Consider the following 26930-nt stretch of genomic DNA (forward strand, 5'->3'; position numbering starts at 1 on the left):
AAATGTCGGTGGCTATTACAATATTTTCTAGAAAAAACAGAGAAATCCGGAAAGAAAAAATAATAAAAGCCCGAAATCCCTAAGGCTCAATGTCAGAAGAGAAGCAAAAATCTAATACTTCTAGAGCAATTGGAATTGACTTGGGGACAACATTTTCCTGTGTTGCTGGATACATAAGCGGGAAGGTGGAGGTTATTACGAATGCTGATGGAGAGAGGACGACACCATCTGTAGTAAGTTTTGATGAGAACAACTGTACTGTTGTTGGTACGGCGGCAAAGAATATGGTTGGGCTTGACCCTACGTCTGTGTTGTTTGATGCAAAGAGGTTGATTGGAAGAGAGTTTGATGATCCAAGAATCCAGAATTCCATGAGCGGATGGCCATTCAAGATTGTGAGGTACAACCACCGGGAGAAGAGAGAGGAGACGAGCAAGGTTCCTGAGGGGTCTAATTCCTATGACAACATAGCATACAAGGTCACGAAGGATGGTAAGGTTAAATATTATGCACCAGTTGAGGTCAGTGGGAAGGTATTACTGTATCTTAAGAGTGCAGCAGAAGCAAGGCTTGGAGGAACTGTTGACTCTGCAGTTGTGACTGTGCCTGCATACTTTGAAGAGCCTCAGAAGGATGTGACCAAAGCAGCAGCAACCATTGCTGGATTTGATCCCAACAAGGTCAGACTTCTTGCAGAGCCTACTGCAGCAGCAATGGCATATGGTCATATTCAAACACAGAAGAATGCCAACTTCTCTGCAAAGGAGGATGTTCTTGTGTTTGATCTTGGAGGAGGTACATTCGATGTGTCTGTGCTTGACTTTGAGTTTAACGGAGCAGCAGGGTCTCTTGGGATTGTTAAAGCCATTGATGGGGATACATTCCTTGGGGGTCAAGACTTTGATAACCTCTTGATAAATCACTGTATCTCCGAGTTCCTCAAGAAGAACCCTTCTATTAAGAAGAGTGACTTGAAGGAAAGTGCACTTCTTAGACTTAGAGCTGAATGTACAAGGGTTAAGGCCGTTCTCAGCTCAGCGACAAGTAGTGCTATTTATGTGCCATGCTTCCACATGACTGAAGACCTGAATGTTCAGATCACTCGTGCCAGATTCGAACTTCTTTGTGATCACCTCTTTAAGAAATGTATGGAAAGAACCAAGGGGTGTCTGCTGCGCTCTGCAGGTGTTCCTGAAGTCGAATACTCTGCTGATGGAAGTAAACTCCTTTTGAATCCCTCTCTTGAGAAGACTTTGAATGAGGTTCGAAATTCTATCAGCAAGGTTCTTCTTGTCGGAGGGTCTTCAAGGATTCCAAAGGTTAAAGCCATGCTTGCAGAGTACTTTGGAGCTCACAAGGTTGTTGAGCCTGTGAATGCTGATGAGGCTGTTGCATATGGAGCAGCATATCAGGCAGCATCTATATATTCTGATGCTGTGGATGCTGGATCAAGCCTTCTTCTTATTGATTGTGTTCCACTGAATCTTTCGATTGAGACTGCTGGTGGGGTCGCAACTCCTTTGGTGAACTGTGGTGACAACATCCCTATTAAGAAGACAGAGACATTTACGACCTATGAAGACAACCAGACAGCTGTGACAATTAATGTATACGAGGGAAATAGGCCTATGTGTAAGGACAACAAGAAGATAGGTAGCTTCAATCTGGATGGAATTATTCCGGCACCTCGTGGAGTTCCTAAGATTGAAGTAACATTTGATGTTGATCATAATGGGATTCTTATAGTTACTGCGCAAGATAAGCAGACCGGAAAGGAAAACAAAATAACAGTGACAAACTCACAGAACAGACTCAGCCAGGAGGAAATTGAAAGAATGGCTAAAGAAGCAAGAGACAACGAGCAAAGAGATAATGAGACAAAGGAGAAGATGACTAAGAGAATGTCTTTTGACCAGGCCATTTTCTCTTTCAAGAGCCTTCTTGAAAAATCAAACATTTCCCAAGAGAAGAAGGACGAAGCTCAAAAAATCATCAAGGAGAATGAGGAATGGCTTTTAAGAGCACAAGGTCCGGACGACTTTGAGGTGGACGAGCTTGAAAGGAGATCCAACGAGCTTCAGAGCTTCATGAACGACATTATGAAAGAAGCTGGAGCCGGTGGAGCACCATCAGCCTAAATAAATTAAAAGTGGTTTGTCCCTATAATCAATTTACTTACGCTTTTTACTTGATATGTTCTAAGTTTAAGAAGCAGATCTTGTAGCCCCAGAATGGCTATTATTTCTTTAGTGGTCATCAATGTACACACAAAAAAGATAAAAGCCAAAGCGTTCAGCCTTGGACAGTTTTCGTTCTTCACCCGAGGAAAGGTAAAGGAGACCTTGACCTTTATTTCTCAGGAGCTTGCTGAAAAATTGGAGACTTATGAATTCCAGGAGTACTCTCATGAATTCAATGACGAAAAAACTTACAAGCTATTCAGCTTGGTACACAATGACTATGCATACATAGCATGTGCAGACGACAACTATCCAGGGATTGTGGCTTTGAAGCTTTTGCAAGAAGCAAGGCATGGAAACATTGAGAAACTCATTGATGAATACAAAGACCCTGCATCCAAGCACACACTCCTACAAATACAGAACGAAGTGGAAGAAACCAAAGGAGCGCTATCAAAAACACTGATGGCCGTTCTTGAGCGCAATGATAAGCTGGAGGACCTGGTTGCCAAGTCTGAGCATCTCTGCTACGAGACAAAACTGTTATTCAAAAGTGCAAAGAAGAAAAACAAGTGCTGTTAGGGGTTTCATAAAATAAATCTAGATATCCGTTCTTTTCTGATTTTCTAAAGGCAGTTTGTGATCCCATCGGAATGGACCACGAGTTCAAGCTGTTCTATGAAACACTTGACAAAAGCAAGTTCAAGTTTTTTGGGAGGGGGGAATCATACAGTGTGTTCAATGAGGACATAGCAATGATTCCACGACGTAATGCAAAGGACGTGATTGAGAAAAAAGAGGGGAAGGAGATGAGAGTTTCCAAGGGGGAGATTGAAGATATTATTAGGGTATTACTGACAGAAGCCAAGATTGGAGTCCAGGAGTACGATGGACAGGCTCTTATAAGAGAGGGGTTTCCAGGAAACTGGAAGGACTTTACAGACCTGCTGCTAGATACTAGAAACGTCCCGTCTATTGCGGCAGTGAAGCTGGGAGATACAGTTGAGATAAGCTTCCTTATCACATCTGAGCCCACAATTTACACATCGAATTTTGAGGATGATGAAATATTTAGTAGCCTGTATTGGATCTTAAATGAAGTGAATGCTGTTGAAGTGGTGTATGACAACAAGAAGCTAACCGATTTTTTGAACAAACTAGGGATTTCTGGCTGCTTGAGAAGAAGTGAGGAGAATACTGTGAAACTTCTGTGTAGATATCTCAGGATATCCGAGGAAAATTATGAATGTAGGGAATACATCAGACCGTTTTTATGCAGGGTGGATAAGAATGTCCTTTCTGCATTGAACGTGTATAATGAAAGAGAGCACTGCGTATCCAAAACCTTCTGCTGCTATACAAACCAGGGATGGAGGCTCCTCCATAGAATGCTTTTACAGCCACTTCGTAATAAGGAAGAGATAGAAAGAAGGCTGAACACCATTGATTCGTTGAAGACGCTCAATCTTAGTATTCTAAGGAAGTTTCCAGATCTTCTAAGGCTATCTAGAAGGATAAGCGGAGGCCGAGTATCTTTGAGAGAAATCCTTAGGCTTGTTCAAACCATTGACGCCATTCCTGACCTTATATCTTCCTTTTCAACCTCCCTGCCCCTTACTAGAGATGTTGGCGAGCCCCTCAAAAAGATTTTCTCAGCATTTGAACCGATCAAGGCAGAGGTTGCAAGGGTGGTTGACCTTGAAGCAGCTGAAGAGAATGTGTACAGAATTATGCCTGATGTGTCTCCAAGGCTTTACAAGCTTAATGAAGCCTTGAAGGAAGTTGATGAAGAGATGGACAAGGAGTATAGGAGGGTATGCGAGACTTTTCCCAAGCTTAAGATAGATAGGATTTTGGGAGTTTTCAAAACCACAAAGACGGAGTACCAGAAGACCCGGGACATCTTTAGAAAGGAGGGTTTTGTCGAGCTAAACCTTGTGAAAGGCGGAGTCTCACTTACAACAAGAACCCTCTCTTCCTTGAATGAAAGAAAAACATCTCTTAAAGAAAAGGTTGATGATGAAGAGAAAGAGATCATGGATGGGATGAAAACTATGCTGAAGAATTACATATCTTACATCGAGTCCCTGAATTATCTAACAGCATTGATTGACGTATTTAGTGCATTTTCCATTAAGGCCACTCTTAAGGGATATTCTAGGCCGGAGTTCAATAAGAATAAGCTTGAAATAAGAGGTGGATTCCACCCAGTGCTTGAAGACCAGGACTATATCCCCAATTCAATAAAGATGGAGGATAAGAGAATGTGTGTGGTGACAGGGCCAAACATGGGAGGAAAGAGTACCTTTCTTAAAACCTGTGGAGTGATTGCTCTTCTTGCACATATGGGGTGTTATGTTCCTGCAGAATATGCTAGTATTCCAATTCTTGATGGAATATATGTCAGAGTCGGGGCTGCAGACTGCTCGTTCACGGGGTCATCCACGTTCATGATGGAAATGGCTGACATAGCAAGAATATGCCGTTTGAGCTCTCCGGAGTCATTAGTAATAATAGATGAGCTTGGAAGAGGAACCAGTGCAATTGATGGGCTAAGCATAGCACAGGCTGTCAAAGAGCATCTTGTTCAAAAGAAAAGCCTATGCCTATGTGCTACACACTTTCCAGAGCTTTGTGGTGACGATGTGTTGAATAAGAAGGTTAAGAACGAAGGGACACTTCTTATGTACGAATTGGTTGATGGTGTCTGCGATACAAGCTTCGGCATAATGGTTGCAGAGAAGGTAGGGTTCCCTGTGGAGGTGATACAAATGGCTAAGGAATATATGGAAAAATGACTTTAAAGAGTTCCAATGGATTTAAGTCACTTGCATGAACATGCCCTCCAAGATCCCACTCCATTCATTTTTCTTACAAAGCAAGTGGTTTAATAAAAAAATCATTTTGTTTATTAACTCAATGCCAATAAGCAAATGATTACCAGATGCTCCATATTTCCATGCTTGTTATGTTTTGGATTTTACGGTCATGGAGTGTCTTTCTCATTATCCTCAGGTCCAAACATTATCTCGTAGAAGTTCCTTCCATCATGCAGCAATGGTCTCATACTTCCCTCCACAAACCGTAGTTTGCTTTGGCATTTTGTAAATACCAGAAGTCCAGTTTTTAGATCAAATATATTTATGATGTAACGTCCAAGACAGATGACGTAGTTCTTGACTACTTTGAACCCTAATGGATTGCAGTTCCATAGAAAGATTATATCCGTCCGCTTAAGCTTCCCAGTATCGTCAACTACAAATCCCATGGTGTTGAAGCATAGAAGGAATTCATGGGGAGAAACAGGGAAAATCGACCTTGCAGTTATATTCTTGAGTCCATGGAAGAGGATAGGGATAAACGGATCGTAGACTTGTAGAAGTTCCTCCGTCCTAAGGGTCTCCATGTCAACAATCTCGAAGTCTTTGCATCCTATCACAATCTTTTCAGAGCAAAAAAAAACATTGTATACCTGGAGGCCTATATATAGCTTTCGAGAAAGCTCAATTGTGATTGCATCATTGGATACTACTGCCAAAAAGAGAAATATCGAAACAGATTTCCCGTCCCCGGAATCTGTTGATGCAATGCATGGGCCTTGTCTTGTTATTCCATAAAAGAAGTCGTCAACATCATCCTTTAGAACATTCTCTTCGATGCTTGTCGACTCAACATTGAAGTGGGAAGCGTACAAAGTCGACCCTGACTGGTATAACATTATCTCATATGCGGAGTCATAAATTATTTTTTCAACTCGCCTGTCTAGGATCTTGTCAGCCTGTTCATTAGATAATCGATAAACTCCATCTCCTATTGCTATAATATACATGGCCTTCTGTGCAGAAATATAATCGGGATCGTCATTTCTATCCAAGGGAGGAGGGATCTTGATGCTGCTCACAAAAAAGTCTGCTGTTGGAAAAAAGCTCTTCCATAAAGATCTTTTCCTACTAGATACCTCTTTGCTTTTCTCATCTCCCTCCTGGCTTTCCTCCGAGTCCAGTTTCTCTTCCTTTGAGGCGACGTCCTTCCTAATCCTGTGAAAATTATTTATAAGCTTGGTCACGTCCTGATCCTTAAACATCTCTGAGTACTCAGTGCTATCCGGTGAGGATTCTTCGGATAATGTTCCAGTACTGTATTCTAAACTATCTGAAGAAGAAAGGGATTCATCATACCAAGTTCTATCATTGGCTTGGCATGCATACCTCACAGTCTCATTCACTTCAAAAGGCAACCTCTTGAAGGTTATGCTATTTCGAAGGTTCGACCTGATCCTGAGTATCGCCTTTTGAATTATATTATAGTACAAATCCCTCTCTCCTTTATCATAGAAATACAATCCCCACATTCGTATGCCTCCTCTTTCAAACAGAAATAGAGGGAAAAGCTTCTCAAAGAACGGATCTTCGGGAAAGAATTCAACATTCTCCTTGACTGCAACCATTCTTGATATGAACATCGGCTCCTCATTAATGTATATCTCTGAGAATTTATCTTCTGGGCAATCGCATATCAAGATGAGATGATCAAAAACAAATATCTTATACATCTTCGAATCTTCCTTTGAATTACCTCTTACCAGTGCTTCTCCTTCTTTCAGTAGCTTTCTTTTCTTTTGGAATAAGGCCAAGCAATACTGATTCTTAACATTTTGCTTATATCTGAAGTTTATCCCTAGCTTGTACATTGCAAATTGCGTGCCGAATTTATTGAATTCCTTGTCTACATTCTTAGCTATTGCCTTGAACTTCTCAATCAGTCTTTCATATTCTTTCTTAAGATTCCCCTCCTCATTCTTAACCACAGCCTTCAAAAGCAAAGGATACCTTGCAAGCTTCTGCGATGGTCTGTACAGAAAGTGCTTTATCCCAAGAAATGCGGCATTCTTTCCTTTTAGAAAGTTCTCCACACCCTTTGCAAATTCCGGATAGCGATGCACAAGCTTCTCAAGTTCAAATTCAGCCTTGGGAAGCCTTCTTACATACTCATTATACAGGTCAAACTCCTCAATATACCTCTCGTATATCGAAACATACTCTAACTTCCGCAGGCCCGGGTTCTCAACATCAATTTTATCAATTATGTATTCATCAGTATTTCTTAGGACATTTCCTCCTGTTATTTCGGAATATATACCAAGATTTACCCTCTTCATATCCTCATAGATCTTCTTGTGAAGCCTTTGGATCCTATCCAGGTTAATAAATATCCTATCGCATATCTCATACTTTATCTTTGGAGTACTAAACAACGGGTATCCAAGAATCCATACTCTGAAATCCTTTTCCCAAACAAGGAGGTCTTGGATGTAAGACTTCTCACTCTTAAAGATCTCTCCAATGGCTTCAATACGCTTTCTAGACTTTGACATTCACAATAGAATTCTTTGTTTTTCTGTATTTATCTCTTCTCAATGTTTCAGAAGGAAACATCAGTAGTGTTTGCTATTAATTTGTACATAAAAGGGACGCAGATCATCCGTCTTTCGAGGTTCCGCTGCTCTTTCTTCTTAGATGGTCTGCCACATTGAACATCGTCTCCACACCTACAACAGATGGCTTCTGGAGTAGCTCCATGCAAACATCGAAGTCTTCTTGAATTATCACATTTCGCATTATGATTATTGCAGAGGCACAGCAATACAGCACCATCTCGAATCTGTATGTGTCGCTAAGAAGTCTATCCCATAGCCATATGACATCTTCAATTTCAAAGCATGACATAAACATCAGTAGTATCCACTTCATATGGAATCCTTCCTCAGTTAGGCCCTTTCTTCTCATCACTCCATACAGCTCCCCGTCTGCCTTCTTGACTATCTCCATGACTACGGACATTCTGTGCATTATCCCTCCATTGCACCGGTCAAGATCCCTTATGAAGTTATCTCCTATCTCGGCCATCAGCGAGTTGAAGCAGAAAAAAGAATCCTCCTCGCAATACTTCCTGTCCTCTTCATCGTCGCTTAGATACAAAACATAGTATATGGCTATTAAGACAAGATTCATTCCCTGAACATACCGAACAGATGAGTTTGACATTGCATAGCACTTCAGTATCCTCTTGATTACATCTCTGTGTGTTTCTTCAGAGTTTTCGGATGTACCATCTAGAAATTCGCAGTACCTCTCTTTTTCTCCAGGACCCTCATAATCCACTCGCGGTTTGATGAATGTTCTGGAAACATCATTCTCAATCACCTTGTAGCACTCCTCTTTTCCTTCAAACTTGTTTCCAACTCTTCCCGCATAGAAGCTATATGAGTTTCTCATGTTTCTAAGGAACATTTCCGTCCTGAACTTATTCTTGCTATAGTACCCAAGGAACACCTTCCAGTACTTTGGCCTAAGAGATGCGTTGGAAAACCCGTAATAACAATACTTCTTTACCTCATGGACATTAAGTGGCGTTGAGTCTGTGGGGCTTATCTGCTTTGATATAAGGCTGTGCAACACCGTTCTTTCTCTTTTTTTGTAGAAATCCATCCTCGCTCTGGCTACATTTCTCCTATATGGGTTCTGTTGCTATGTAGGGATTCTGTCCAATAAGCTTCAGGTAGTGTACATTAGGATTTCCTAGATGATTGGGCTCATGCAATATGCCCCTGACCAATGAACAAGCACCAAAGCAAGTGAGGGTTTGTGAAGGCAGAAGCTTCTTATGCTCTCCAAAAAGCCAACGGGAAGTTCTTGGCCTTAACACTCTTAGATGCATGATTTAGAACTGACTGGGCTTGTACCTCTCTTATGGCGCTCGAAGCCTTGAGCCACACAGAAAAGGAGTTCAGTATTAAAACGAAATTCGAAGAATATATCCATGCATTCAAAAGAAGCTTTGGCTCTTGAGAACGGTGCCAAGTATAGAGGAGAGCAACTTACCAATGGAGGGTCGTTCAAAATAGAGATGAATGTTGATATCATTGACACGAGACAAGAGTTCATCTGTGGAACATTTGAGATACATAACCTTACTGATAGATATGAGCTTCTTACAACGTATTTTGAAGGGGAAATAGTCGGGAATATCTATCCGTTTACGACAGAAGAGTACTCGATGGCAAACCCAGACATAATACATTGGAAACTTTTTCCAGAGTGGAAAGGAGAATATGTCTATAGAAAGGGGTCGTATGATATCAGAAAGAGCAACTTTATGTACATCAAAATCAAAGAGCTGTTTTTGTTGCCGGATCCTCGGCTTAAAACCATACCGGGGGCATCGATCGATGGGCACTACTATTGCTGCTACTACAAGAATCTTGATTGCTTTGCAGGGCACTATTATTACAAAAATACGTCGAATCTAATATCCCAGCAGGTACTTTTGGACAGGGTATTTCCAAGAAAATCAAGAAGCAAGTCATTTAGCAAATGACATGAATATATCATTAAATAATAATTTCGATGGGACTTTAAGGTAGACCTGGTAATATATTGGGATGAATTCTCTCGAGATTTGACAGGACTTTAAATGTTTTTGTAGAGGACCCTCGATGGATGAGGGTTGGAAAGTAAAAAGGCCGCCTAATGGGACGAAGGCGGAATCCAAGGTGTTTTCTGCACAAGGACACAGGTGGAAACTAGTTCTGTCGAACAGGGGCGGGAGAATATATTTGGCATTGGAATATCAGGGGGGATCGTACCATGATGTTCTGACGACTTTTTGTTTTGACATTGATGGAAAAAAACAGGAATACCAATATCAGTTTTCGATGTTCAATACAGATATTGGGATTTATATTGAGGACAAGGATAGCTATGTGATTAGGGTTGATGTTGGTGTGAAAAGCGGATACTACAACTCCAGGAAGGAAACAGGGTATGTAGGGCTTAGGAATCTTGGTGCAACTTGCTACGTTAACTCCTTAATGCAGTCATTATTCAACATAGCAAAGTTCAGAAATGATGTTTTTAGTCTGGAGCCTAGTGGAAGAGTATTGCTGCTTCAGAAGTTATTCAAGGAAATGCAAGTGGAGGAGCACGCTGTGGACACAACAGACTTTGTTGTAAACAACATATGGGTGGACGATGTTCATGTTCATCAAGACATCCATGAGTTCTCGAAGGTTTTTTTTGACTCTCTGGAGAAGGACAGCAAGAGAAAGGACTTTATAGAAGACTTGATCCAAGGAGAGCTGGTGACATACATAGATGGAAAGTGTGGGTGTGTTCGGAGGATAAGAGAGAAGTTTCAAGACATCCAGGTGGAGATCAGGGATTTCTTCAACAATAAGCTATCATCAAATCTATCTGAGTCCTTGAAGAGATATGTGAAGGCCGAAGTTCTTGATGGGAATAACAAGTACAACTGTGAGGAGCATGGGCTTGTAGATGCAAAGAAAGGAGTGGTGTTTGGATCTCTTCCTCCAGTGATGTTTGTTCTCCTGAAACGGTTCAATGTTGATTTTGAGACTGGAAATGGATATAAGATAAACGACTACTTCGAGTTTCCTTCCTCAATTGATATGAGCCCATTTATGGATAAAGATGATGGAAAGGAGAAGGGAGATGATGAGATGTATGAACTTTACTCTGTTATTGTGCACAAGGGAGACCATGATGAAGGACATTTCTACGTGTATCTGAAAATTGATGGAAGATGGCTTAAGTTCAATGATACTATTGTGACGGAGGCTGGAGAGATGGAAGCTTTAGAACACAACTATGGGGGGAGACACCCCTACAAGGATAAGATAAGAGACCACTCGGGATACTACCTGGTTTATATCAGGAGAAGCATGATTGACGATCTATTGAGAACAAAGGTTACGATTCCTGCAAAAACAGAGGAGATGTTAAACAAAAAGCAGAATAAGGTTCCGATTAGGTGTATAAAAATAGATAACATTAGGAATTATAGAGGAGTCGGGTTCTACAATGTCGGCTCTTATGATTATCCCCTGAGCGGATACACCGAGTTTATTATAAAAGAAGGAGACAGTATTAAGCTCCTGAGGAATAACATCGAAAAGCATCTTAACACCCGAAGGTTCTTATATCTATTTGAATGTACCAGGATGGAGGATAACAGAAAGATGGAGGCATTGGACAGACCAAGTAAGAGGGTTAAGGAGGATATACATGGGCTAACGGAGCCTGAGGTTGGAAGAGACGAAGAGAATGCCTCCAGGACAATCGAGTATGTAAGACTTAGTCATCAAAAGAAGGTAAGCCTCGTAAGAGACGGAATTGTCAATACTGATGCTGATTACTTCATCTATACATGCTATCCAGAAGTAGACTTTGAGAAAGGTAGGCTTATTTTTCTGAAGGTTTTCAGTAATATGCCTTGGTGTGAAGACACATTACCTACCTCCTTAAGGCTCTGTGCATGCATGCATATGGAAGGAACAATTAAGGATAACATGGATGCTATCATCGAAAAGATAGGGCTTGATGATATTGTTGTGTTCAGAGAGTTTGATCTATCATCAGCCCTGGATTTGTCTGCCAATGTTTCCAGCCTTCCACAAGGGGATGTCTTGGTCGGCGTCAGGAAAGAAGATGTCCTGGAGTTTCTTGATTTTATGAGTGATTTCTACAGAAGATTGTGTGTGAATGTTTCCTGTGGCCCACATAACTTCACCGTATTTGTAAGAAGAGGGCTGTCGAGGGCTGAACTTGAAGGAAAGATCCGACGGTTTGTAGGGTCTAGAGAGATCTTCCTGAAGAGGAGAGAGTCATGTTCTGATAGTTCTGAGTTCAAGACTGCAGTAGAAGACTTTGGCCTGTCTGATATGGAATCTGATGCCCGTGAAAATCTGCAAGCTAAGAACACTGTGTCTTGCACCATTAGCCCCGGACATCAGGTGGTCTATCTGGCATTTTGTAACAAAGAAATGGATTACAACTCGGTCCCTCATCTTCATATCTTTGTAACTAAGATCGGATGTACCTCCTTGGAGTTAATCAAAAGTGTCCTCGTGTCTCATTTTATATGCCTCAATCCGGTGCGAGGGCATTCTCTAAAGACACTGAGGATAGTGGATACGGTTAGAGATACTCTGTATCTCAAAGGGTTCACCATGTCCGAGGAATTCAGTGCCAATGGGATGTGTGTTATCCAGCCTTTTGTAAAAAGAGCCATTAAGACGGCCTACTATACCGGGATGTACAAGATAATAGGGTTTCCGTTCTTTTTGCAAACAGATGCAGAGAGTGTTGCAGAGTTCAGGAAGAAATACAAACTGTTTGGAAAGATGGTTATGTTTGATGGAAAGGGGTATGCCGACCTAGAGCTCGACTGGCCGATGAGCAAGTTCAATGACGAGTGCTTCCTGTTAATTGAAAGAACATAGTCTTACTATTAAAGAATGATGTATTTCCCTTGGATGTGGTTTAACAACAAGCCTTTTGGTTCCAAAGACAATAAAAGTGGAATGGCCCTAAGCCCTTGAATGGAGTTTGAGGAGTGCGGAGAGGGGTATACTGGCAAGCTCGATCTGAAATCAGCATTTCTTGGAAAGTTACCTGGAGACGGGCCATTGCTTGAGGAGCTAGGGATAGATTTCAGTACAATAAAGAAGGAGAGCCGCCTGATATTTGGGGTCTTCCAGAAGAAACATGTTGACTTCTCGTTCGTTAAGAATGCAGACCTTTCTGGGCCGATTGTGTTTATCGGATTGTACACCCTTGGGCTTATTCTGAATTACAAGATCCATTTTGGGTACGTATATTTTATTTCTCTGTTGACAGCCCTGTCTATGTACTTTTTACTGAATGTCTTGGACACAAAGCATATAGGATTTCTGGAATGCTGCAGTGTTCTTGGGTACTCATTTCTTCCTGTAGTCTTTTTTTCCTTCATAAATATCCTCATGGGGAGAATTGGAGTTGGGTTCAAGGTATTCTATGGCCTTGTATTTGCATTGTGGTCAAGCTACACAGCATCTGTGGTGTTCTGTAGATACCTTTCGCTTAGTAACAAGCATGTGGTTGTTGGATACCCACTATTGCTTGGATATGCAGGCTTTGTAATGGTTGTTCTTTTTTGAAATAAATCATATAAGTATTAAGGTCTTGGGGTTTGAACGCTATGATGGGCATATTTAATATTTGTAATTGATCTCTGAGATATAAAAGAAAAAACAAGAAAACTGGGATGCGAAAAAATGACTTTGATGTGAGGGAGATGAATGCTGCGCTAGGTCTCCTGAAGCTAGCCAGGGAGAGGAAGGGGGAGGGAGACGAGCCTGATATAAGAACAAGGAAGACGACTTTTCAAATGATGGTCCTCAAAGAAGTCTTTAAGATTGCACCGCATCCATCGACACTTACAAAGACAGACCTTGCACTTATGATCAAACTTCCACTGAAAGCTGTACAGATATGGTTTCAAAATGAACGGAGCAGGAAAGAGAGAGGTGGGAGGGCAGGGAAGAGGAGTAGAGGAGGGAAATCCGAAAGTATAGATCCTGTCAGACTGCTTAAGGTTATAATGAAAGTTCTGGACAAAAACAAAGAGGGTCTTGGCTTCTGAGTAGTCGGATGTGTTTCTACATATTGGTGTAACATAGACAGGGGTACTGGCCTATGTACGATGCTTCCAATTTTGAATATAAATTAAATATGAGCTTTCTTAAGAGGAGATATTTAATATCAGGATCTATAACTTTTACTGGGCTGGTGGGTGGATTGCCAGGGGATCGAACCCAGGATATGTATTCCTTGGGGTATGAAACCAAAAATTACTTTTTGTGGTTGGAGAATAGCTTAAAAATATTAACGAGGGTGCCTGATTATGATTAAATCATAAATCTGTTCAATAATAATATTAGTTGGAATTGATTTGTGAACAGATATTTCAAAAAGCAGATGGAGTCTTTAATATCTTGGTGTATTCTCGACAATGGACACGATTTCCTTCAGATCAATAGTTCTTGAATCAGTAGTGTCCTCGGCACCCTGGTTCTTTCCCTTGTTAATGTGCCTTTTATTCTGAAACCATATATCTACAGCTCGTGGAGACAGCGATATCAAAATACCAATATCAATCTTATTTTCCCACGTCGGATATGGCGTAATTTGGTATATCTTCCTAAGGACTTCCTTCTGGAATTTACTTTTCCTGACCTTTTCGCCCGGTCTTTTTAGACATCTCTCAGGATGAAACAGTAAAATCATTCCAAGGACAGCCTGAGCCTCCATCTCTCTTCGATCAAGCACCTTGATGGTGAAAAATTTTGGATCTTTTTCTTTGAGAAATCATCTGTTCAGTTCTCAGCCCCTTTGAGGACTCCAATCACCTCCTGAATACCAATGTCATTCTCATCATCATGATAGATCAAGAAGATTAGATTCTATCATGTTTCATTTAGATTCGGTATTTAAATTAAGCAATTTCTGATGTGTTTGACATCTATAGCTATGATTGGACGAAAAAGAATGATGGGTTCAATTTACTATTGATGGAAACTGTATATTACCTACGGTGTTTCTTGTTACGCCTAGTCGTTAGTAATTACCCGTTTTTGGTATCCATCATGGAGAAATACGAGCTTCAGGAAACACTTGCAAGCGGATCCACGGCAAAGATTAAGAAGGCAGTAGTTGTTGGAAACGAAAAGTGTGCAGTCAAGTTGATAAGTAAAGGGGATATGTCCTTGCAGATGTTCCTGAGAGAGGCAAAGATACATGGATCTCTGAGGCACCCAAACATAGTTGAGTTTGTTGATTCTTATGAAGATAGAGAGAGGTACTGTATTGTGATGAAGCTGGGATATGGAGAGGTAGGCAATATGATTTGGTCTGGAGTGGGGCTTGACCCGCTTCTAGCCCACTTCTATTTCAGGCAGCTAGTTTCTGCCGTGAAGTATTTACATTCAAAGGGAGTATGTCACCGAGATATAAAACCTGAGAATATGCTTATTGATGGGAATGGAAACCTTTTATTATCAGATTTTGGGTTTTCGACTTTGTTTTTTCATAAAGGGAGAAGGAGAAGGCTGCGATCATTTGTAGGAAGCCTTGAATATATGGCACCAGAGGTTTTTGAAGGTGATTATGACGGCAGCCTTGCAGATATATGGTCCTGTGGAATAAGCCTTGTTGTGTTTTTGACAGGCACACTACCCGTGGGATAAGGCAGACAAGCTAGATGAGAAGTTTTCTTCTTTCATGTCTGCGAGGGATTACAGACAAGATCCATTTAATAGGATAAGAGGGCAGACAATGAAGCTTATAATGAAAATGATGGCTAGGGAAGGTGATCGTTTGTCTGCAGCCATGATTGTGAAGGAACCATGGGTTGTGCAACCCAACAGATTTTTTGACAAGTCTGGGCTCTGTGGAGATCCTTCTGGGCTATTTGACTTGATTCCACATGAAAGCAAAGTAGCACTTCACTTCACTCAACCTGGTGAAGTACATAAAGCATCGGGAACTTACTTCATTTCTTCCCAGACTGGAGGAGTCAGGGGAGGAGATGTCCACAGACTATATACCAAGAAAGGAGATGGCAAGTCTATTGTAAAGGAGGTGTGTGAAGCCCTTGGTGTAATGGTGGTTCCCTACAAAGATGTTGGAGAGTCCGTAGCGTTTTCTACAATTGATTCCAAAAGGTCTGTGCTTTCTGGAGAAATTGGAATCAAGAAATTAAGCGAAAACTACTGTGTAATTATCTGTAGAACAAAAGGAGATAGCCGGGAATTCGAGAAATTTGTAAAAATGCTTGTGGACCTGACTGGATATAGTAGCAAGGAGTATCTGGATATAATTATATAATATGATTTGATAAATAAACAAAACTAATTCTTTTCTCCTGGAAGATCGATATGAACAAAATGAAAAAGAATAATTGGAAGGTACTAGGCTTGGGAGCGTTGTCTGTCATGCAGGGATATCATAGGAGGCTGTCTAGAAAGATTCAAAACATCTTTTTTACGACATTGGTACTCCTTTCCTTTATTTTCCTCTATAAAAAATATTTTTTTGTTTGCAGAAGCAAGGAGGACCGGAGAATGGAGAAGATGTGCTTAGATTTCATAAACAAAAGGGTTGATAAATGTCTACAGCACAAGTCGAGATATGAGCAAAACAAGGAGTTTGCAGCAATCAAGACACACCTTCCGCTCATCCCATTGAAGATGACTCGATCTAATGCTGTTTTTCTTTATACATATAGAAAGCCATATATTGTTATCAAGAGATGTATTGCACCGGGAACGCCTGGACTTGAAGAAGACGAAATTATGAAGTCTCTTGACCATGACCATGTTGTGAAGTTTCTTAAATCATTTAGGGAGAAATATGTGAACCTTAGAGAAGAGGAAGAGACGATTATCTGGATATTTATGGAGCATATGGACAGTAAGGTGTCCCAAGATGTTGTAAAGGGGAACGAAAACAAGATAAGAGAGATAGCTAAGGGGATATTACATGGGCTTAAGTATCTTCATGGAATGGGAATAGCGCATCTTGACTTAAAGATTTCGAATGTTATGGGAAAGGAGACGAAGGATGGAATTGTATATAAGATCATTGATTTTGGATTTGCTAGGAAACTTGAGCACCCAAGTGACAATGCTGAGATCCAGATTCCTTCGAAAAGTTTTGGGACATATCCATACAAGCCGCCTGAAACGTCGCAACTGAATATGCATGGAGTGAAGGGAGACATATGGTGCTTAGGTGCTATAGTATGGTTTCTGTCTCGAAGGCAAACGCCATTCTATTTCGATGATGGGCGGAAGAATCTAGAGGAATGGAGGATGTTCATACGAGGGAGATTGCCTATTTCTTTCAAACCCAATTCATCACCTGCATTGAGAGATTTTGTGAAGAAATGCATGAACTTTGATAGATTTGCAAGGCCTAATGCCTCCGATCTTCTTGAACATCCTTTTATTACAGGAATGCCAATGAAGATGGCTTCCGAAGACCTAAATGAGATGAGTGAAGAGTTTTCGTCCAGCTCAGAATACGGTAGTATGGAGTCCGAGGATTAAAGTATTTTGTTTTTAGTTGAAGAGTTAGGCTGTGCAATTCCTGCTTGTACATAGTTTTTGATAGGGGTCCCTTATGGAGGAATCTGAGGAGCTGAGGTACTTAATGAGGCTTGTTCCTGAATACATGAGAATCGGGGGAGAAGGATACATTCTGCATAGGATGAATAGGGCTGTGAATGAGGACAGTTGGGGTAAAGCGATGTTCTGTGGAAGATGTCTTCATCTCTATATTCCTGTGGTGAATAGTAGGATAAGATATGATGGAGTGTTGACTATTGAATGCCTTGGATGTGGTGGGAAGTATGTGTTCAACAGGACGTCCGGTGAGTTTTGGAAGGATTCTTATGAAGACAAGGAGGCGAAGACACTTGAATACTATTTTAGATAGTCTCCCAGGGGAATCGAGGCTTTGTTACGCAAAAAAATTTGCCCTTCAAGAATGACTGAGCAGATAGAAACTGAATCTATGGAGCTGTCGGCTGTTGCTCATATCAAGGCAACCAAGAACGATACATTTGTTCATATCACGGATATGACTGGATCTGAAACGATTGCAAAGATAACTGGTGGGATGAGGGTCAAGGCACAGCGGGATGAGGGATCACCGTATGCAGCCATGCTTGCAGCACAGGATGTTGCAGAAAAGATACTTGGGCGTGGGGTCAAGATACTTCATTTCAAGCTTCGGGGGGCTGGAGGAGTTAAGCCTATGGCTCTTGGGCCTGGTGCACAAACAGCCATCAGGACCTTGATACGTGCCGGCCTTAAGGTTGGACGAATTGAAGATGTTACACCGGTTGCAAGAGACCGTGTCAGGAAGCGTGGAGGGCACAGAGGAAGAAGAGTTTGAATAAAGCTGCCTTTATTTACGGATTTTATTTGACAGTCTTATGGCACAAGACGTGTCAACACAGTTTGATGGGGCCTATTTGTTTCTTACACGGTCAGCCCTTAGATGAGGCTGCCGGATCTCTCTAGATTCAGAGAAAAATGTTGCTATTGCTACAGGGATGTTGCTGAGGGGATATCTGTGTGTGGGTGTGGGCTTTCATTTTGTAGAAAGCATATAGATATTCATCTTGGGAAAGCCGAGTGCCACATTGTATTTGAGATTAAAGAGATTGGAGAGGACCTGGGGATTGAAATCAAAAACACAATGCTCAAGCAAGAAGAGATTGAGGAGCTAAGGATAAGAATGGAAGCATTGGTCAGGCCTGGAAACGAAGATGAAAGGATTATTTCCAAGGATGAAGAGATAGGTTGTGTGCATGGATGCCCTGAAGGCCCGTGCTCTATGGAGTTAGGAGATCTTGAGAAGCTGAGCTGCAAGTTATGTGATATAAGAACAAGGTTATGGATCTGCTTCAGCTGTGGGTATGTTGGATGTGGAAGAGTACAGTATGGAACGGAGGGAAATGGGCATGCAAAGCTACACTATGAACAAACTCAACACAATGTTTTTGTTTTGATTCCAAGCCTTCTCAGAGAGAGCTGTGATGTGTTTTGCTATCTTTGCGACTCGAGCATAAGGTCTTACTATGATTTTCCAGAAAATAAAATTACGATTAGGTTTGAAGGGGATGACAAAGGGGAGAGAAAGAATGTAGAGAAGACAATAAGTTACGGTGGTGTGATCCCGTCTGTTGATAAGAAAGAAGCAGTTGGGAGCAAGGAGAAAGAAACCATCCCTAGTCCATACGTGGGGATTATCAATTCTGGAAACACTTGTTATATTTCTTCTGTTCTTCAAATGATAGGGTATGTTGTTTCCAAGGAAGAGTTTGATATGGACCAGCACTTCGAGATTTGTTGTGTGAAGAATCCTCTAGAATGTTTTTTCTGCCAGTTGATGAGAGTGTTTAACAAAATGAAGGAGGCTAGGGATAGGATCGAGATTAATAGGATATCGATATTGGACCTTATCATGCTTATATGGAGAGATATGCCTATGTTTTCCAAGTTCGTGCAACAGGATGCCCACGAGTTTTTATTGTTTTTGCTTGAAAAGATCAAAGAGGGGGAGAGCTCGTATTTGATTCCTCATATAACATCATGCTTTGAATTTGAAGTCGGAAGAGAGATATTCTGCTCCGGGTGTTCGGATAAGTCTGTTGGCTACGAGTCGATGATGATGATGTGTACCTGCCTGAAAGGAGATATAAGAAAGTCTGTGGAGATGTTTTTTTCTTCAGATGAATGGGATTGTAAATGTGGAGGAAAGAAAAGTGTGAGGCGGTTTGTCACGATGCCACCTAAGTATCTGATAATTCAGGTTGGAAGATACTCTTACAACAATTACAAGGTGGAGAAGATTAAGAGTAAGATTGGAATGAAAAGTGTTAAGTTGGAAAGTTTTATAAGAAAGAATGACGTAGAGAAGGCTCTTGTAAAGAAGCTTGTGGATGATGGGTATGCGGAGGAAGATGCAGAAAAGACTCTAAGCATCTTCTGCAATGATGAAAGTAAGGCTCGCGACTTCCTGAAAAACCGTCTCACAATGCATCATAGATCAGACCTAAAATACAGGGTTGTAGGGTGCATCAATCATTCTGGAGATAACATCAAAGCAGGGCATTACACATGGTGGGTATACGATGACGAAAAGTGTTATAAGATAGATGATACAAATGTTCTCAGCAGCAACGTTGAGGTATTAGAAGATGGCTATATATTCTTGTTTAGATAAGATCAGGCGTAGAAGACCTGAGATAATAAATCCACCTTCCTTTCTAATTCTTTTCTTTCAAATGCTGTTAAAATAGAATCCACTTAGAGCCCCTTTAAGTGGTTTTGATCTTCTCTCTCCAAGGATCTTCTTGACTGTGCTCCATGAATACCTGACTCCAGGTGGAAACCCAAAGACTGCATTCGTATTCCTTTTGAGCCATCTGATTGTGCTAGGGTCGCTCGGATATCCAGATCCAAGGTCATTCCCAAATTCAGATATCATCAGGTCTCTCTGAACTTTGGCAACTATACTCGCCCCAGAAACTATCTGAAACCTTGAGTCTGCCCTCTTCTCTACCACAAACATATATGGATACTTTTTCTTCAGTCTGGCTTTGTACTTTTCACAATTCCCAAGCGCATCTACATAAACACCCTCCACATTCTCGCATTTGGCTTTTATTTCATCGAGGATCCGAAAGACAGAGTTAACAGATATCTCGTCCAGGGAGGTCGACCCTAACTGCATCATTTCCGTAATATAGTCTGGATGGGTGCAATGGTAAACATATCCAAGTCCTTTTTCTTTTATTGTTTGAAAGAAAGTATGCCTTTGTGCGTGTGTTAAGACCTTCGAGTCCTTGAATCCTGTGGATTTCAAGGCACTTTTTGGAGCCACTAACGCTCCATACACCATGTATCCAACCACAGGGCCCCTACCTGCTTCGTCGATCCCAACCACAACCTCCTCTGAGATCTTCTTAAGGCTTGAAAAGAAGACATTCTTGTTTTCCATTCCTAAGGATTATGTAAATAAAAGAAATAGTTGCAAACCATTTATTTATTCAACTGACCTACAAATGTTGGAGTACTTGAGCCAATAAGGATCTTTCACCCTGTCAAGAAAATGGTCGAATTCCTCTAATACCTCATCGATTTTTGCAAACTTGATCTTATCTTTCAGGAACCCAACAACTCCAACTCCACACCTCCGAAGGCATAGGTCAACAGCTTCAATTCCTAAGATCGTTGCATTTATTCTATCTATTGGCGAAGGATTTAATCCTTGCTGTAAATCCCCAAGGATACAGTAGTTTGTTTCAAATAGGTCTTGGCTATCAGTTTTCAGGATCTCACAGAAGCTCTCTGTGGGAATCGAACGGAATGTTTTCTCGTTCCTGAATATCACAATTCCTCTTCTCACTTTCTCCCTGAACTTCACACGAAGCCTCTGTGCCGCTTCGGAAAGGTGCCCTATAAGGTACTTTCTTTCTGGAATGAAAACCTCAAAAGCCCCTGCAGCTATTCCTCCCATTAGGGATAAGTACCCACAGTTCTTCCCGCCAACCTCTATAACAAAGGCATTGTTCTTATATGCAAACGAGTTTAGCTTTGACACATCGGAAATCTTTAGAATTGTGTTGAGGGCTGTATCTGCACCAATACTTATGTCAATCCCAGGTATATTGTTATAGGACGATGCAGGTATGAGAACAATGTCGATGTTCTTGAGCCCCTTAATAATGTTCAAAGCCTTACTCCCTCCTATGACTATCAACGAGTCTAACTTATATTCTTCCACCTTCTTCTGGACTAACCCGATGTCTACTTCCTCACTATCTCCTATTCCTATTGCAGATCCTCCATTATTTACATCTCCAAAGAACTCATAAGGTCGTGGCTTCACAAGCCTGCCTCCTATAAGCCCTTCAAACCCGTTAGGTATATAGTATGGCTCTGCTCCAACCATTAACGAATACTGGGTTGCGGCATTCAATGCTGTATTCATTCCACTGGACCTACGCTCAAATTGCAATATCCCTATCCGAGCCTTTTGATTCTTATGGCTCTCCCCAGGATTTAAATTATAGCTCCGACTTCCGTTCATGTCTTCCATCCCAGTCACTAGAGACTTCTTGAAATATGAATATGCAAGCCTAAAGAAGTCACTTCTGCTTCTCAGGATCTCATCAAATCTTTTTCTTTCCTGAAGGCTTCTGACTAGATCGTTCCTCTCTATAACCTCTTTTAATTCAACCTCGGAAATCTCATCTCGGAATATACTAATCATGATAGGTTCCTTCATGGGCCCTAGTAGGATTTCAACAGCCTTGACCCCAAGAAGAGTCCCATATATCCTGTCCTGGGCAGAAGTCGGCCCTCCTCTCTGAATATGTCCTAACTTGAGTAGCCGGACCTCTATCCCAGACTTGGAAATCTCTTCCACAACCTGAGAGGCAGTTATAGCCGTTCCATCCTCTTCAATAGCACCCTCTGCAACTATAACAAATGTTCCCGACTTTCCATACCTTTTTGCAGTCATGAGAGCCTCTATCATCTCCTTTCTCCATTCAGTAGGTGTCTCAGGAAGCAGGGCATAGTCTGCAGCGCTTGCTAAAGCAGACATAAGAGCTATCCACCCGCATTTCCTTCCCATAACCTCAATAACAAATGTACGGGTATGCGACTTCATGGTAGATATTAAGTGGTCTATTCCCTCAATAACCCTATGGACTGCAGTATCTTCTCCTAAAGAAATGGATGCTCCACAGATGTCATTGTCTATCGTCGCAGGAATCCCTATAATCTTTAAATCGTAAACATAACTTTCTATGTCGTTTAGATCTATACTTTCACCAGAACACTCGTCATTGTCTTGAAAGTCTTCAATGCCGTCTGATGAGTTAAGCTCGTGGTAGACCGTGGGCACCTCCTTGTAACACTCAGGCTTTCCATAAAAATCAGAGTATCCAACCACACTTGTGTCCGTAGTTGCCTGGATCTTTTCTTCATCTTGAGGTCCTGTTTTGTCCATCTTTATCTTCCGAAGAACTTTCATAGAAATCCTTCCTTCCCGTATAAGGTCTCTTAGATGTTCCTTGAATTCATCTCTAAGAGTCATAGCCCCCTTCATAGATCCATCCCCCCCTAGGACTATCATGCAGTTAATCCTCTTCTGTACCATATTCAGCACAGCCTGCTTCCTTCCATTTCGCTCCATGAACTTTTGCGATCTTGCAGATAAAAGAACCGTTCCTCCCTGGCTGCTACAGTGGGTCTCAGTGTCCCAGCTTAGTCTACGTATGTTGTCATTGATAAGCCCGTCATATCCGTTATACACTCCATACACAGATGCTCCCCACTTTATCCCAGTCCTGATTATACTCTTGATTGCAGAATTCATTCCGGGTGCATCTCCTCCGCTTGTCACAATTGCAATTCTGTTCATCCGGCCTTGTCCAGAAAACGTAACCACAATTCTGTTCCCCATCATGTCCATCATCTCAAGCGGTACCCCACGGCCGTTCTCGTTAACAAGCCCACGAGTCATCAAATGACGCAGTGCTTTATACGAGGCATGCACGTGTATCCCAGAGCTTATGGATGTTATCTTGGCCTTCCTAGTGCTATATATCTTTAGTGTCCCTCGGTCGTATATCACATCCAACCCGAGTATCTCGTATATTTCTCCATGCTTCTGAGATATCCCATCCCCAGATAACAGTAGCTCCTCAATGACAGCCTCCATACCTCTTATTCCGGTGATCGCATTTATCTATGGCATAACCAATCAATTTCTTACTCTTATTTACGAACCAATTACAGAAACCATCCCTAATTTGTATAAAAATAGAAAGATTTAATATCCACAAGCAATTTAAGCATAATTGTCTAAATTTAGCAATCTAGGTGAAATAAGAAAAATGAGGAAGGGGATCGAGTATGCTGTACCAGGAAAAAAAGGAAGACAAGGCAACCAGAAGCCTAATAGAAGACGCTTCTTTGTTTTTGTGGTTCGTGAATGCAGTGAATTCTGGGGGGTATTGTAAGGTAGTTAAGAGTGAAGAGGACATATCCCTTACTCCAAAGAAAAAGTTCCACCAGAAGATAAAGTTCAAGGCATATAGCATGAGTGCTGACAATATCATGTATGAGAAGAGGGACGAGATAGCTTTTGAAGAAGATAGAAATGGATTTATATGTGCACATTGTGATGCAAGATATGTATACAAAAGGTGCCTAGTAAACCACCTCATAAAGTCTCATCATATAAATTCAAACACATTCCATTGAACCAGCCTAAGAGCTATTCAAAAAAGAGCTGAAGGGACCCACACCTGCTGAATTCCAAGTCATATCGGTAGAACGGTTACTTCATTAAAACATTTGCCTAGTTTATTTATGATGGGAGTAAAGGTTCAGTGATTTCAAATGTGAATCTTCTTCTCAAAAAGAATCTTTCATCATTCCTTAGGATCCTAACCCAGATCTTCTGGAACATCTCAAAGCTTTCTTCCGAGACTATAACCTCCTCGAGATTATATTCTGGAACATACACAACCACTCCATTTGATTTGATACTTGTGACAAACCCCTCGGTAACGGGTTCTTTATCCCTAAGTATTGCATAAATGATTACTTTGTCACACTCCCAGGATGCTTTCTTAGCAGATCTGTACCGGGAGTTCATGTTTCTACATATGCTCTCATCAGCAAAGGCTTGATTTGGAGCCTCTTCATTAAAGTTCTTTCTTGGCTTAAAGGTCACAGCCCCTAACTTTCTTATTTCCATCTCCTCAGGCTTTGCCGTCTGAAGAATACTGCCTAGAATCCTATGAACTACAATGTCGGCATATCTTCTTATGGGGGAGGTGAAATGGGTATACATAGGTGTCGCAAGCCCGTAATGATAGAAGTTGGAGGCCTCCCCTGATATAACATACACTGCTTGGTTCATGGACTTAACCAGCATCCTTTTCATAAGGTCCTTCTTGATTCCATCCATCCTACCCAAAACCTCTCCAAGGCCCTTGGATGTGGATGTGCCAATATCAACAGGCATGTCCAGTACCGATGGAGGAGGGTGCTTCCTAAGTAATGAAGAATCCGGATGATGATGATAAATGAACAAAGCGACAGAGATATTTGCAAGGATCATAAACTCTTCAACAAGAAAGTTGGTTGGGAAGTATTCCTTCACTTCAAACCCTCCTTCCCGGAACATAACCTGCTTCGTGCTTAGATCTAATGAGCCTTTGCTAAGCCTACCATTCCGTAGAATCCTACTTATCTCCAGGAGCCCCACCAAGGAATCAGATGTTCCATCTCCATTGTCTGTAGCCCCCTTAATGACATCATATGCTTCTTTATAGCTGAATGCCTTCCGGGACCTTATCAGTGATCTGCAGAAGTGTGTTCTTAAAATCTTTGCATCCTTAGACATCTCCCAAACAACAGAAAAGGCTGGTCTATCCTTTCCGGCAACCAAGCTACATATATCCGTGCTTAGATTAGGGGGTAGCATATCAATGCGCCATTCAGGCAAATAAACGGTTGTCCCTCTATCGGCTGCTATCTTATCTACCTTGGAGTCTTTGTGGACATAATATGCAACATCTGCAATGTGGACCCCTACCTCCAAATTCCCGTTCGGTAGAACTCGCCAATGAAGTGCATCATCGATGTCTTCACACCCTGGAGGGTCAATGCTCATAATAACTAGTTCTCGGAAGTCCTCTCTGGTCCCCTCTTCGACCTCCTGATATATTCTGTTCATATTATCCCACTCCTTATCCATCCAAGAAGTTCCAAGCATATCATCCCAGCTTTTGTCATAATAAGTTATTCCATTTGCAACAAGTATTGCTTCCATCTCCGCCTTTTTGTCCCCAATATTCCCTAGTCTTTTATAGTAATGCCCTATCGGATAGTTACTTGTCCTTTCCCATCCATCAATCTCAACACAGAGCCTCTTGTTTACCAGCTCTTCAACTTGGCTTGTTCTTATCCTAACAGCTGGTATCCTTTTGTCAATAGGAATAACCAGCACATTCTGAACTCCATTTCCTTGAATCGTTCTTTTGGATATGGTTCCCACAACCTCTCTGCATTTCCTTCTGTAGATCCCAACAACCTTTCCAAAAAGGTCTTTTCCTTCCTTCCTCTTTCCAGTTCCTCTAGACCCCTCCTCATTGTCCACTAGTATTCCATCTTCATCACACTCATCCACAACTTCGACATAAACCTCATCTCCACTTATAGCCCTGTTCATATTCTTCTTTCCAACAACAAGAATCTTAACATCTCCATCTATCACAAATCCGCTATAGCAATTGTACATGCTGACTTCAAGTGTTCCTTTGTACAGTCCCTTCCTTCCATATTGGATGTCCAGATTCTCTTTGTACTCCTCATATTCAGTTGCATCTTTCTCATCAACACTGTCCAGAAGGTCTTTGATGTCATCAGAGACATACTTTCCATACTCCAAGATGCTTTTCATGTCCAGGATCATAAAGTTGTGTTGAGGTAAGTGGTTCCTGTAGAACTCCAGGACCCCCTCAAGCCCCTTTCCATAGGTCAATTCGCAAAAATTGTCACAAAACACTGCATATCCTTTCTCTCTTGCAACATCTCTTATGCCTCTTTCGTCATTCCGAGAGAGCTCCTCAAGGGCAGACTGGCATATTACTGCTGCAACATAATCACTTTTGAGAAGTGCTCTGTATTTGACCATGACATTTGCATCAGGAATCACAAAGATGGAAGTCCTCTTGTTCTCCCTACATACTCCTCCACAGCATTCAAATCCACAAGGCACATCACTTCTGACATAGTGCTCCCGAACCTTTTTGACAAGCTTCAGTCTCTTGGATATCCTTCTTTCAGCTACAACTCCTTGCCACATTAAAGGGATTCGCCTAGGCTACAAAAAACTTCCAGTCCAGAAATAATTGTCGATAAGATAAAACAAGGAATCATTTATTATCCACCAATGGCCATCCCAATATTCATCCCAGTCTTCTCCTTGACTATCCTTTCTTCATCAGCAAGGAAGGCGCCAATTATCTTCTCCCTGACACACCTGCCACAGTGTGTCGCTCCATAGGCTCTGTTGACACGTCTTGCAGAAACCTTCTGACGTGAAAACTCTGCAGGTCTCATCCGAGCTATGCTTCCTAGGACAGCATTGCATTCATGGCATCTGTGCTTCTTGGAATACTTCTTGGTACGGCGGTTGACGAGCTTCCCAGACGGCGTCCTAACCCTTACCCTCCTGTTACTGCGAGTCTTGTATGTTGATCCCTTATGGATAAGAACGTTCTTCATCTCTTTGCAAGGGGGAAATTTTTTGT

General features: G+C 41.5%; 21 protein-coding genes across 21 annotated transcripts; 14 read left to right on the forward strand and 7 right to left on the reverse strand.

Moving 5' to 3' along the window:
• Window positions 1-89: 89 nt before the first annotated feature.
• Window positions 90-2138, forward strand: EROM_030410 (Hsp70; the record flags this gene model as incomplete). Its single annotated transcript, XM_009265884.1, has 1 exon — window positions 90-2138. The coding sequence occupies one exon, from the start codon at window positions 90-92 to the stop codon at window positions 2136-2138; it is 2049 nt and encodes a 682-aa protein (XP_009264159.1).
• A 93-nt stretch (window positions 2139-2231) lies between these two features.
• On the forward strand, window positions 2232-2762 carry EROM_030420 (synaptobrevin/VAMP-like protein; the record flags this gene model as incomplete). Its single annotated transcript, XM_009265885.1, has 1 exon — window positions 2232-2762. The coding sequence occupies one exon, from the start codon at window positions 2232-2234 to the stop codon at window positions 2760-2762; it is 531 nt and encodes a 176-aa protein (XP_009264160.1).
• A 71-nt stretch (window positions 2763-2833) lies between these two features.
• EROM_030430 (DNA mismatch repair ATPase MutS) lies at window positions 2834-4978 on the forward strand (the record flags this gene model as incomplete). Its single annotated transcript, XM_009265886.1, has 1 exon — window positions 2834-4978. One exon carries the CDS (start codon window positions 2834-2836, stop codon window positions 4976-4978), a length of 2145 nt encoding a protein of 714 aa, XP_009264161.1.
• Window positions 4979-5166: 188 nt separating this feature from the next.
• On the reverse strand, window positions 5167-7554 carry EROM_030440 (Rho/Rac/Cdc42-like GTPases guanine nucleotide exchange factor; the record flags this gene model as incomplete). Its single annotated transcript, XM_009265887.1, has 1 exon — window positions 5167-7554. The coding sequence occupies one exon, from the start codon at window positions 7552-7554 to the stop codon at window positions 5167-5169; it is 2388 nt and encodes a 795-aa protein (XP_009264162.1).
• Window positions 7555-7657: 103 nt separating this feature from the next.
• On the reverse strand, window positions 7658-8668 carry EROM_030450 (hypothetical protein; the record flags this gene model as incomplete). Its single annotated transcript, XM_009265888.1, has 1 exon — window positions 7658-8668. The coding sequence occupies one exon, from the start codon at window positions 8666-8668 to the stop codon at window positions 7658-7660; it is 1011 nt and encodes a 336-aa protein (XP_009264163.1).
• A 331-nt stretch (window positions 8669-8999) lies between these two features.
• EROM_030460 (Vacuolar import and degradation protein) lies at window positions 9000-9557 on the forward strand (the record flags this gene model as incomplete). The annotated part of the gene is made up of 1 exon (XM_009265889.1): window positions 9000-9557. The coding sequence occupies one exon, from the start codon at window positions 9000-9002 to the stop codon at window positions 9555-9557; it is 558 nt and encodes a 185-aa protein (XP_009264164.1).
• A 118-nt stretch (window positions 9558-9675) lies between these two features.
• On the forward strand, window positions 9676-12480 carry EROM_030470 (ubiquitin carboxy-terminal hydrolase; the record flags this gene model as incomplete). The annotated part of the gene is made up of 1 exon (XM_009265890.1): window positions 9676-12480. The coding sequence occupies one exon, from the start codon at window positions 9676-9678 to the stop codon at window positions 12478-12480; it is 2805 nt and encodes a 934-aa protein (XP_009264165.1).
• A 99-nt stretch (window positions 12481-12579) lies between these two features.
• EROM_030480 (Rab GTPase interacting factor Golgi membrane protein) lies at window positions 12580-13176 on the forward strand (the record flags this gene model as incomplete). Its single annotated transcript, XM_009265891.1, has 1 exon — window positions 12580-13176. The coding sequence occupies one exon, from the start codon at window positions 12580-12582 to the stop codon at window positions 13174-13176; it is 597 nt and encodes a 198-aa protein (XP_009264166.1).
• Window positions 13177-13283: 107 nt separating this feature from the next.
• On the forward strand, window positions 13284-13661 carry EROM_030490 (homeobox domain-containing protein; the record flags this gene model as incomplete). The annotated part of the gene is made up of 1 exon (XM_009265892.1): window positions 13284-13661. One exon carries the CDS (start codon window positions 13284-13286, stop codon window positions 13659-13661), a length of 378 nt encoding a protein of 125 aa, XP_009264167.1.
• Window positions 13662-14005: 344 nt separating this feature from the next.
• EROM_030500 (homeobox domain-containing protein) lies at window positions 14006-14329 on the reverse strand (the record flags this gene model as incomplete). Its single annotated transcript, XM_009265893.1, has 1 exon — window positions 14006-14329. One exon carries the CDS (start codon window positions 14327-14329, stop codon window positions 14006-14008), a length of 324 nt encoding a protein of 107 aa, XP_009264168.1.
• Window positions 14330-14589: 260 nt separating this feature from the next.
• On the forward strand, window positions 14590-15264 carry EROM_030510 (CHK1-like Ser/Thr protein kinase; the record flags this gene model as incomplete). Its single annotated transcript, XM_009265894.1, has 1 exon — window positions 14590-15264. The coding sequence occupies one exon, from the start codon at window positions 14590-14592 to the stop codon at window positions 15262-15264; it is 675 nt and encodes a 224-aa protein (XP_009264169.1).
• Window positions 15265-15298: 34 nt separating this feature from the next.
• Window positions 15299-15904, forward strand: EROM_030520 (CHK1-like Ser/Thr protein kinase; the record flags this gene model as incomplete). Its single annotated transcript, XM_009265895.1, has 1 exon — window positions 15299-15904. One exon carries the CDS (start codon window positions 15299-15301, stop codon window positions 15902-15904), a length of 606 nt encoding a protein of 201 aa, XP_009264170.1.
• Window positions 15905-15954: 50 nt separating this feature from the next.
• EROM_030530 (calmodulin-dependent protein kinase) lies at window positions 15955-17127 on the forward strand (the record flags this gene model as incomplete). Its single annotated transcript, XM_009265896.1, has 1 exon — window positions 15955-17127. The coding sequence occupies one exon, from the start codon at window positions 15955-15957 to the stop codon at window positions 17125-17127; it is 1173 nt and encodes a 390-aa protein (XP_009264171.1).
• Window positions 17128-17200: 73 nt separating this feature from the next.
• On the forward strand, window positions 17201-17515 carry EROM_030540 (hypothetical protein; the record flags this gene model as incomplete). The annotated part of the gene is made up of 1 exon (XM_009265897.1): window positions 17201-17515. The coding sequence occupies one exon, from the start codon at window positions 17201-17203 to the stop codon at window positions 17513-17515; it is 315 nt and encodes a 104-aa protein (XP_009264172.1).
• A 51-nt stretch (window positions 17516-17566) lies between these two features.
• On the forward strand, window positions 17567-17977 carry EROM_030550 (40S ribosomal protein S14; the record flags this gene model as incomplete). The annotated part of the gene is made up of 1 exon (XM_009265898.1): window positions 17567-17977. The coding sequence occupies one exon, from the start codon at window positions 17567-17569 to the stop codon at window positions 17975-17977; it is 411 nt and encodes a 136-aa protein (XP_009264173.1).
• Window positions 17978-18082: 105 nt separating this feature from the next.
• EROM_030560 (isopeptidase T) lies at window positions 18083-19813 on the forward strand (the record flags this gene model as incomplete). The annotated part of the gene is made up of 1 exon (XM_009265899.1): window positions 18083-19813. One exon carries the CDS (start codon window positions 18083-18085, stop codon window positions 19811-19813), a length of 1731 nt encoding a protein of 576 aa, XP_009264174.1.
• A 57-nt stretch (window positions 19814-19870) lies between these two features.
• EROM_030570 (ribonuclease HII) lies at window positions 19871-20590 on the reverse strand (the record flags this gene model as incomplete). The annotated part of the gene is made up of 1 exon (XM_009265900.1): window positions 19871-20590. One exon carries the CDS (start codon window positions 20588-20590, stop codon window positions 19871-19873), a length of 720 nt encoding a protein of 239 aa, XP_009264175.1.
• Window positions 20591-20635: 45 nt separating this feature from the next.
• Window positions 20636-23323, reverse strand: EROM_030580 (6-phosphofructokinase; the record flags this gene model as incomplete). Its single annotated transcript, XM_009265901.1, has 1 exon — window positions 20636-23323. The coding sequence occupies one exon, from the start codon at window positions 23321-23323 to the stop codon at window positions 20636-20638; it is 2688 nt and encodes an 895-aa protein (XP_009264176.1).
• A 194-nt stretch (window positions 23324-23517) lies between these two features.
• Window positions 23518-23868, forward strand: EROM_030590 (hypothetical protein; the record flags this gene model as incomplete). Its single annotated transcript, XM_009265902.1, has 1 exon — window positions 23518-23868. The coding sequence occupies one exon, from the start codon at window positions 23518-23520 to the stop codon at window positions 23866-23868; it is 351 nt and encodes a 116-aa protein (XP_009264177.1).
• A 106-nt stretch (window positions 23869-23974) lies between these two features.
• EROM_030600 (exoribonuclease R) lies at window positions 23975-26482 on the reverse strand (the record flags this gene model as incomplete). The annotated part of the gene is made up of 1 exon (XM_009265903.1): window positions 23975-26482. One exon carries the CDS (start codon window positions 26480-26482, stop codon window positions 23975-23977), a length of 2508 nt encoding a protein of 835 aa, XP_009264178.1.
• A 77-nt stretch (window positions 26483-26559) lies between these two features.
• Window positions 26560-26904, reverse strand: EROM_030610 (60S ribosomal protein L34; the record flags this gene model as incomplete). Its single annotated transcript, XM_009265904.1, has 1 exon — window positions 26560-26904. The coding sequence occupies one exon, from the start codon at window positions 26902-26904 to the stop codon at window positions 26560-26562; it is 345 nt and encodes a 114-aa protein (XP_009264179.1).
• Window positions 26905-26930: the final 26 nt, after the last annotated feature.

The sequence above is a fragment of the Encephalitozoon romaleae genome, chromosome III (assembly GCF_000280035.1).
Source record: "Encephalitozoon romaleae SJ-2008 chromosome III, complete sequence".
In the NCBI taxonomy this organism is placed as follows: Eukaryota; Fungi; Microsporidia; family Unikaryonidae; genus Encephalitozoon; species Encephalitozoon romaleae.